The sequence below is a fragment of the Pteropus alecto genome, unplaced genomic scaffold, assembly GCF_000325575.1.
Source record: "Pteropus alecto unplaced genomic scaffold, ASM32557v1 scaffold78, whole genome shotgun sequence".
NCBI classification, from domain to species: Eukaryota; Metazoa; Chordata; class Mammalia; order Chiroptera; family Pteropodidae; genus Pteropus; species Pteropus alecto.
This window is the reverse complement of record NW_006443124.1, coordinates 4,910,244-4,920,496: the sequence shown is the minus strand read 5'-3', so window position 1 is coordinate 4,920,496 and position 10,253 is coordinate 4,910,244. Positions and strand designations below refer to the sequence as shown.

At 40.1% G+C, this 10,253-nt stretch overlaps 2 protein-coding genes and 2 pseudogenes across 2 annotated transcripts in view; all 4 read left to right on the top strand.

Moving 5' to 3' along the window:
* Positions 1-589, top strand: part of LOC102881850 — a 2,373-nt pseudogene extending 1,784 nt beyond the window's left edge.
* A 1,530-nt stretch (positions 590-2,119) lies between these two features.
* On the top strand, positions 2,120-2,238 carry LOC112471997 (annotated as a pseudogene).
* A 2,049-nt stretch (positions 2,239-4,287) lies between these two features.
* Positions 4,288-10,253, top strand: part of LOC102890116 (protocadherin alpha-7) — a 128,781-nt gene continuing 122,815 nt past the window's right edge. The window contains exon 1 of the mRNA XM_025040595.1: positions 4,288-6,642. Within this exon, the coding sequence (XP_024896363.1) occupies positions 4,288-6,642 (2,355 nt within the window). The remainder of the gene's footprint in view (positions 6,643-10,253) is intronic.
* Positions 9,375-10,253, top strand: part of LOC102891327 (protocadherin alpha-8-like) — a gene marked incomplete at its 3' end in the record, with an annotated part of 2,364 nt that continues 1,485 nt past the window's right edge. Inside the window, exon 1 of the mRNA XM_015598103.1 lies at positions 9,375-10,253. Coding sequence (XP_015453589.1) covers positions 9,375-10,253 — 879 coding nt within the window.

Genomic DNA, 10,253 nt, shown 5'->3' with positions numbered 1-10,253 from the left:
CGAGCTGCAATCGGAGGCGGGGAGCGCGCGCAGCCCATTCCGCGTGGGGCTGTACACGGGCGAGATCAGCACAACGCGAGCCCTGGACGAGGCGGACGCGCCGCGCCAGCGCCTGCTGGTGCTGGTGAAGGACCACGGCGAGCCGGCATTAACGGCCACTGTCACTGTGCTGCTGTCGCTGGTGGACAGCAGCCCAGCTCCAAAGGCCTCGTTGTGGGCGACAGCGAGAGCCACCGGCCCAGAGGTGGCTTTGGTGGATGTGAACGTGTATCTGATCATCGCCATCTGCGCGGTATCCAGCCTGTTGGTGCTCACGCTGCTGCTGTACACGGCGCTGCGGTGCTCGGCTCCGCCCACCGAGGGCGCGTGCGGGCCGGGGAAACCCACGCTGGTGTGCTCCAGCGCGGTAGGGAGCTGGTCGTGCTCACAGCAGATGCAGCAGAGGGTGTGCTCTGGGGAGGGCCCACCGAAGACCGACCTCATGGCCTTCAGTCCCAGCCTTCCACCCTGTCCAGTAGTGGTGGATGTGGACGAGCGTCAGGATTTAAATGATCGTTGTGCCAAAGTAAGTCTGAATTTTCACAATTAACAGTTAATAGTTATTTTGAAATGTTATATTTTAAAAAAGGTTTATCTACACTTTTCTATTCTTAAAATTTTGAATAATTTCACATTATATACATGCTTTCATTTTTTCTCTTAATTATAATATTATTTGTTATTAATCTTAGTTTAAAATGGAATTGGACTTTTTAAACATCTTCACCTCAAGATTTTTTGCTTTTAAAGTAAAAATTTTCTTGACTATTTCCTTTTTTGTCTGTTCTTAAAACTGACATCGATAGTAGTATTTTTTTCTGATTAATTCTGTAGTATTATTGTACCTTTCCATTTACCTCAGGGGAGTTAGCATTTACACATTAAAATAATATATTGACATTTTAACATCATTTATTTCTTATTCTTCCATCTTTTTTTTTTTTTTTTGGCTGGTAAATATTATTTAGCCACCACTTTCAAGTTATCCATTTTGTGTAAGGACTCTATTCCTCTTATTCTCTAGATCTTTGGCTCCGGTGATTCCAATAGTCTGTAGTATTCATTTATTGTTGGTCTTAAACCTTTTAGCGATAAATGACAGAACATTAGTTAACAGATTGAGTACTTCTTTTGGGATGAAAGTGTGAAAAGTGAGACTTCATAATCTTTTAATTACCATGTGACACCCATGGTATTGCTCGGTTTATAGGATGCAAACATGGGAGAGAGTAATTCAAAGGAATTTGGACTTTGATCAAGTAAGTCCATATAAAATCTGTGTTTCTGACTCACTGAAAATCTCGTTTATGTTTGAATTTTATTTGGTAGGTTTCTTTTTATGGAGAAGTAACTATATCTTCTAATCTAATGTTTTCACTACTTCTTTATTATGATTTTAACAATTCACTTTTCTTTACATGAAGGCAGCAGATCGTATGTTAAATGTCATGAGTTTTAAAACCATCCTTTCTTGCCTGCATTCCGCTCCTACCAATTTTGTTCTGTGCAGCATGGATGATTATTTAACCTCTCAGTTTCCAGTTTTCCACCTGTAAATTTGTGATGATAATGAGTAGTATCTATCACAAAAAATTGTACATATTTAGTAAGATGAATCTTATAAGATACTCATAATAGTATTAGCTAAATAGTAAATGCTTAGTAAAATAAACTATTAGTTTCTGAATTGGAATAGTAAAATCTAAAATGTCATAAAGTTGTCATTATGGCTTCTTATTATTTTAATTTTTTGTAAACATGTTTTGTTATTTGTACTGAGTCCATAATTACCAAATTAATCCAAGATGTCTCTGACATTTTGAATGCTATGTACTACACTGAAAATATAACTTAAAACCAGTTTTTCAAAGTTGAAAATTGAATTAAGACTTTGGCAGTGGAAAAGATTTTTGTATTTAAAAAAGACTATCATTAATTGAAATGGTGTATTTTTCCACATTTAAATGTTGCCCAAGGTTCATCTTGGAATGAGTTGGGTTGATGCTCCCCAGTGTGTTTATTTTCTATTCTTGAAATTTCAGAAACCATTAATAGTGTTTTCTGTTTTTTAAAAATAAATGTCTATGGCCATGCTACCCTGAACAAGCCCGATACCATCTGATCTCAGAAGCTAAGCAGGGTCGAGCCTGGTTAGTACTTGGGTGGGAGACCACCTAGGAAAACCAGGTGCTGTAGGAGTAAAAATTAAAAAAATAAAAAAATAAGGGATCATAAGCTGACAAAGTCCTTGCAATCTGTGAGGTCAACCAAGGGTTGCCTCACCTAAAAAAAAATATATATATATGTATATATATATATGTGTGTGTGTATATATATATATATATATGTAAGAACACAATAATAATTTTAAACACATACTTAAAAGTAACAAGATGGGCTATGGTCATACCAATCAATAAAGAGTGTCATCTGTATAACTAGTTATATATAACAACCTTAAAAACAAAATGATTTCTTAGAAAATAGAGAAGAACCATAGCCATCAATCTTGAGTAAGCATTTTAAAAAGATTCTAGGAAGGTCTAAGAGCATGATGTTCTGACCAGACTCATTGAATTAATAAGACCCATTGTCTGGCTTAAGAAGTTCACTGAAAATTAAAGATATATGTCATACATAAACATGATCATTTTAGAAAGCAGAATATTATGAGGCACAGGAAACAGAAATCATCGTTATTGGAAATGAAAAGAAAGATCTGCCTATTTCCCTCACTGAAGGAGTCCTTCAAGAGTTATGATACTTTTAGTGGTTTTTAAAGTGGAGAAGTTTCCTCTGGGAGAATATTGAGTATATAGGTATTCTTGAGAACAGAAAAATTTAAATAAATACATGAAAAATTCCAAATGTGCCTGGAAACAGGGAATAGTTTGCTTTGGTCAGAACGTATGGCTCTCATGGGAAGAGTATGAATAAGGTTGGAAAAGTATTATGAGACAAATTTCTTGTGTAACTTTGAGTACTACACTAAAAATTTTTTAACTCACTTTAATGTCCTTTGAAAGCTATCAAAAAGTGTGAAGCAATAGGAATAAAAAGTGTTTTTCAGGAAGATGATTGTCAGGATTAAATAAAGAATAAATGAGATTGTGACAAGATGACACAATCAGAAGCAATTGTAGTAATCCAGGATAGCAGAAATATTTAAAACTCCTTTAGGCAGATATCAAACTTGGAAAACATTAGAATGTGAATGTAATTTTATTTGCAATTAGGAATATGGTAGTGAAACATTAAAAATAACTTGCTCTGTTAAGTACTAGAACTAAAAAGTATAAAATATCCCAAGCCTGATTAAAGGACTGCTCTAAGGATGACAGATGAGTACTGACATTTATCTAATGAAATAAACTTATATTATAAAATAAATCATCTAAATTATACTGGAGATTGTAAACACAGTGGATATTCACAAAACATGAGGCTTCAAAGGATGGAAAGATAAAGATATAAGAACCATAAACCACGGAAAGAGAACATATAAATTCTGATGAAAAGGGAAACTCAGTATACTTTCTCCTCAAAATTCACTTTATATAAATTATCCCCCTTCAAAGATCCCCAAGTCTATCATTGTGTTTTCTTAAGAAAAAGTATATGAATTCGTTGCTTATATTTCTTGCTTCCTAAAAACAAACAACCTTTCTAAATTTTTCTGCCATTAATAGATTCTTGAGATTCAGGTCCCTAGAGAGACCAGGAGTTTTCTTAACAGAAATCTAAGAAAATGGAGTTTCCTGAATTTGAACAAATAATTTTAAAACTTAGTGTTACTAACATGACTCGTTTTATTGTCACTTAGGTTTTTATCTTTATTTTAAAACTTTGTGGGAAAACATATTTTCAAGGCATGAGGAAACCACAATTATGGTCACACTAAATATTAATAATTTTCTTACAAACGCCTTCAGCAAGCATGAGAATGTGTCCTTTAATAAAAATAAAGGAAAAAATTCAGAGATCGAAATAAAACTTTGCATCTTATTAAAGTTGGCTTTTGTAATTTGTAAGTACTATTTGGGCCACATGATGTCGCTCTTTGCCTTAAAATCCTCTCATATTCAAGACAACTAAGTGATCGTTTTCACATTGTAAAGACTTCACGCTGCTACACTATCCGGAAGTTGAACAATGGAGAGCAAATTAGGATACTGAAGAAACAATAAGAAGATTCCTATAAATTTTGACAGAAGTTGCGCTTCTTAGAATTAAAAGAAAAATTTTGAAATGATGGACTCCAATCAAGGTGACCGGGGGGACCGGCATCTACTGCTGTTGTTTGTAATTCTCACAGCTTGGGAGAATGGGAGCGGCCAGGTCCGCTACTCGGTCCCCGAGGAGGTCAAACACGGCACCTTCGTAGGCCGCATCGCCCAGGATCTGGGGCTGGAGCTGGCGGAGCTGGTGCCGCGTCTGTTCCGAGTAGCGTCCAAAGGCAGTGGGGACCTTCTGGAGGTAAATCTGCAGAATGGCATTTTGTTTGTGAATTCTCGGATCGACCGCGAGGAGCTGTGCGGGCGGAGGCTGGAGTGCAGCATCCATCTGGAGGTGATCGTGGAGAGGCCGCTGCAGGTTTTCCATGTGGAGGTGGAGGTAAAGGATGTTAACGACAATTCGCCTGTGTTCCAGGGAACACAAAAGAATCTGTTTATCGCGGAATCCAGGCTGCTTGACTCCCGGTTTCCACTAGAGGGCGCCTCCGATGCAGATATCGGGGCCAACGCTCTGCTGACTTATAGTCTGAGCCCCAATGAGTATTTCTCTCTGGACGTACCAACCACCGACGAACAGGTAAAACCTCTTGGGCTTGTGCTACGGAAATCTTTAGACAGGGAAGAAACTCCAGAGATATTTTTAGTGCTCACGGCCACTGATGGAGGCAAACCTGAGCTGACTGGCACCGTTCAGTTACTCGTCACAGTGCTGGACGCTAATGACAACGCCCCAGCTTTCGACAGAACACTCTATGCGGTGAAATTACCAGAAAATGTTCCTAATGGAACGTTGGTAATTAAACTTCACGCCTCAGATATAGACGAAGACTTGAATGGAGATATTATTTACTCATTCTCTAGTGATGTTGCTCCAGATGTAAAGTCTAAGTTCTACATAGACCGCATACATGGAGAAATTATAGCAATAGGACATATTGATTTTGAAGAAAGTAAAACTTACAAAATTCGAGTAGAGGCAATTGATAAAGGCTTCCTACCCCTGGCTGGTCACTGTACAGTACTTGTGGAAGTTGTGGACGCTAATGACAATGCTCCAAAGTTGACTGTCACTTCCTTGTCTCTGCCTATCTCAGAAGATGCTCAACCAGGCACAGTCATAACCTTAATAAACGTATCTGACCGAGATTCCGATGTCAACGGGCTGGTTACCTGCACCTTGTCACCCCATGTTCCCTTCAAGCTGGTCTCCACTTTCAAGAATTACTATTCGCTGGTGCTGGACAGCACCTTGGACCGCGAGAGCGTGGCGAACTATGAGTTGCTGGTGACAGCGCAGGACGGGGGCTCACCTTCGCTGTCGGCCACCACCAGAGTGTTCGTGGAGGTGGCCGACGTGAACGACAACGCGCCAGCTTTTGCGCAGCCCGAGTACACGGTGTTCGTGAAGGAGAATAACCCGCCCGGCTGCCACATCTTCACGGTGTCTGCGCGGGACGCGGACGCGCAGGAGAACGCGCTGGTGTCCTACTCGCTGGTGGAGCGGCGCGTGGGCGAGCGTGCGCTGTCGAGCTACGTGTCGGTGCACGCGGAGAGCGGCAAGGTGTACGCGCTGCAGCCGCTGGACCACGAGGAGCTGGAGCTGCTGCAGTTCCAGGTGAGCGCGCGCGACGCGGGCGTGCCACCTCTGGGCAACAACGTGACGCTGCAGGTGTTCGTGCTGGACGAGAACGACAACGCGCCCGCGCTGCTGCAACCTAGGGCGGGCGGCGGGGGCAACGCTGTGAGCCAGCCTGTGGCACGTTCTGTGGGTGCGGGCCACGTGGTGGTGAAGGTGCGCGCGGTGGACGCGGACTCCGGCTACAACGCGTGGCTGTCTTACGAGCTGCTGTCGGAGGCGGGGAGCGTGCGCAGCCCATTCCGCGTGGGGCTGTACACGGGCGAGATCAGCACGACGCGCGCCCTGGACGAGGCGGACGCGCCGCGCCAGCGCCTGCTGGTGCTGGTGAAGGACCACGGCGAGCCTGGGCTGGCGGCCACGGCCACCGTAATGCTGTCGCTAGTGGACAGTGGCCAGACGCCGAAGACTCCGTCACGTATATCGGTAGGGGACATGGACCCAGAGGCAGCGCTGGTGGATGTGAACGTGTATCTGATCATTGCCGTCTGCGCGGTGTCCAGCCTGTTGGTGCTCACGCTGCTGTTGTACACGGCGCTGCGGTGCTCGGCTCCGCCCACCGAGGGCGCGTGCGGGCCAGGGAAGCCCACTCTGGTGTGCTCCAGCGCGGTGGGGAGCTGGTGGTGCTCGCAGCAGAGGCGGCAGAGGGAGTGTTCTGGGGAGGGCCCGCCGAAGACCGACCTCATGGCCTTCAGCCCCAGCCTTCCTCAGGGCCCCAGCTCTTCAGACAACGTGAGTCTAAAAAATCTTATTTTCAACAATTTATAAGCACCATTTTTATGTCCTTTGTTTAAATATTTCTTGTATAATTTATTCTATTTTAGGGATAGTTTTATATATAATTGTATTTTTATTGTTCTAATTGCACTATTTCTTGAGTTGTATATGTATTATGCATGTACTTTTGTTTTTGGAGTGTGCAGTCTTGTAGGTTAAAATTGTCGATGTATATTACTTTCTATTTTTGTATGAACTTTTTACTAATGGTAATAGTAGGTTCACTTTCTCTCTATTATATAGTGGAATTCCATAACCGAATGTTTACATGTCCATACTTTACTATTTGGTCTTTATAGTTTCTTTTAAAGAACATAATTGATACATATTTGACATTTTTATTCTATATTCTTATTTTATGAAGACATGAATATTTGAACATCATGTTTTCAATATTGCCATTTTATGTTTAGTTTAGAACTTGAAATATTTTATCTTTTTATTAAACTGTTTATTTTCCTTTTTCAGTTTTATTTGTCTAGTAACTGACTTCTTTTTAACTTACTCTGTAGAACTTTTTTCCCATATTTATGATGAATATTATTTATAACTTAAAAATATAGTTTAAATGACATCTAAATAGTATATTTATTTTGTTTTTTTGTTTGTATAGTCAATATAGTCATATTCAAATTTTCAAGGAATCAAATCTCTATATAGTGACAAGTCTCATTGTCACCTTTAACCCTAAGCCAGTTACTTTAAACTCTCTTAATTTCTGAAGCATTTTCAATTTCTTTAGTTTCCTCCAAGATATATATATCTTCTGTATATATATATATACGTGTGTGTATGTGTGTATATATACACACACACATATATATATACACAATCTGTCTTTCTTTTTTAAAAGAGCAAGTGATTGTACTTAAACCTGCTCTTTTGCATTTGAAGTTTTTCCACTATAACTTGGCATTTATGCCATATTATTTCATAGAAAGTTTTCTTGCTTAGTTGTTTCCCCTTTTAAAAAAAAATCTACATCTTTTTTATTGTATGGATATATCATGATTTATTCTTCCATTTCTCTGTATATCAATGGAACAATAACTTAAGTATACAAACTAGTACTTTTTAAAATTTACAAAAAGTTTGGTTAGTAATTGTTGTCAGCGTCCACATAGAATACTTTAGAACGTTATTTTAGGATGTTTGTTTATTGTTCTTGGTGTAATTTTACATAAAGTCACAGATATGAAAACTCGGGAACTTGTCTCGTATTCCATAGAATTTTTTACCATTGAGCAGTAATTTGCATCCACTATAATTGGAGCAAATTTGCTGCTCTCATTGAAAGAATAGTCAGTTTTGTAGAAGAACCCATACATATTCTAATTTTTGATGATGGTAATTGTAATTCCATTGTTTACTACTTTCTTTTTTTTTATTCTCACATATATATACATATAAACTACTTTCCAAATATATTTTAAGAAAGTTTTAAAATTCTACTTTTGATAGGAAGTACTAGAAGTTGATAAGAATCCTCCTACACACTCCAATTTTTATTCATAAATTATCACTTCTTTATTAAGGTAAATTTTTTTCCAGAAATAAAACTGTCATATCAAGGCTATGGAATTTTTGTTCTGTTGGCAAAAAGTTCTCACAGATATTAAATAATGCTACTTTCTTTATACAGTCATTCTCATTATTTAGAATAAACTATAGTCTGAGTAAATTGAGGAGAGATGTAGAAAATGCTCTTATTCTTCTTTTCCATATTATTTTCATTTATGTAAGGATTTTCAATACGTTTTATTAGCTGTAGTTACAAGAAATATCATCGTGATTACATGTTAATCACATCCTCACACATCCTGATTGCTAGAGACTTTAGTAAAAGCCATATGTGATGCTTTACACAAGTTTTAAAATTAAAAATCTTTAGTTAGGGCCAAGTTAATGAAATACTCTAACCTCCCAAGAAATCCTTCAATGTAAAGAATGCGGGCTAATATATCTTTTATAAAGTCTTCTGATCGTAAGAAAAGGAATTCTTTGTTGTCTCAAAATGACTAGTATAGGTTAGTGATAAAGGTCTCTAGAGAGATTCCAATTAAATAAAACAGAACTTACTAAATAATAGTGTTTTTAAAATCATAATCACCTGTTAGGCTATTTCAAACATGCCAGAATCTAGAGCATGTTAGTGGAGGATAAGTTATTTGAAAACCATTCCCCCTTCAGATTTGCTACTATATGAATTCAAATGGGAGCTGAATCACCGACTATTGAGGCATTTAAGATGAATGAGTAAAGATTACGCTTTTGCGGTGTATGTAACACCTCATAACAATATTTAAAATATTGGAAAGGAATTTTTTTTATGAATAAAGCGATCCCCAGCTTGAAAAAAATTAATGTGAGGATCCAGACAGCATAAATGCCTCTACCACTAATAAAAGATGAAGAACACTATTAAGAAACCGGAAAAGAAAATATTGGTTGAAAAGGACCTGATCATAGCGGAGGTAAGTGAATTCAATAATTATTACCATTTGGAGCCGCATGATGTCGCTGTCTGCCAAGCAGTTTTGTCTCAAGATCCAGACATCCCTCTATATCAGTCTCTAAATGCGGAACAATGGCGGGGGCAGCGGAATTGGATTAAAAGACTCCAGGCAATGATGTAGTTCATCTTTATAACCAAGAACTCTTTAGTAGCAACAACACAAGTACTTGACATGGTTTTTTCTTGGCGAGGAGGCCCGGTAGCCCGATGTCTGCTGCTCTCGCTTCTGTTCCTTGCAGTCTGGGAGGCTGGGAGCGGCCAGGTCCACTACTTGGTCCCCGAGGAGGCCAAACACGGCACCTTCGTGGGCCGCATCGCCGAGGACCTGGGGTTGGAGCTGGCGGAGCTGGTGCCGCGCCAGTTCCGGGTGGCGTCCAAAGGCCGCGGAGACCTTCTGGAGGTAAGTCTGCAGAATGGCATTTTGTTTGTGAATTCTCGGATCGACCGCGAGGAGCTGTGCGGGCGGAGTCTGGAGTGCAGCATCCATCTGGAGGTGATCGTGGAGAGGCCGCTGCAAGTTTTCCATGTGGAGGTGGAGGTGAAGGACATTAATGACAATCCACCCAAATTTCTGGTCAAGGAGCAAGAGCTAGTTGTTTCAGAATCCAGAATGCCAGATTCTTGGTTTCCGCTAGAGGGTGCTTCGGATGCAGATACGGGAGCTAACTCCGTTTTAACCTATAGGCTTAGCTATAGTGATTACTTCACGCTAGATGTGAATTCAAAGAATGAGGAGAATAAGCAAGTTGGGCTCGTGTTAAGGAAATCTTTGGACCGAGAGAAAATTCCCGAACATAACTTACTCTTGACGGCTACTGATGGAGGCAAACCGGAGCTCACTGGCACCGTTCAGCTGCTGGTCATTGTGCTGGACGTGAATGACAATGCTCCCAGTTTCGACCAGTCTGAATATGAAGTAAGAATATTCGAAAACTCAGACAACGGAACAATAGTTATCAGACTGAATGCTTCTGATCCCGACGAAGGAGCTAATCGGGAGATTTCATACTCTTTTAATAGCCCGGTTCCACCCATGATTATTGCCCAGTTT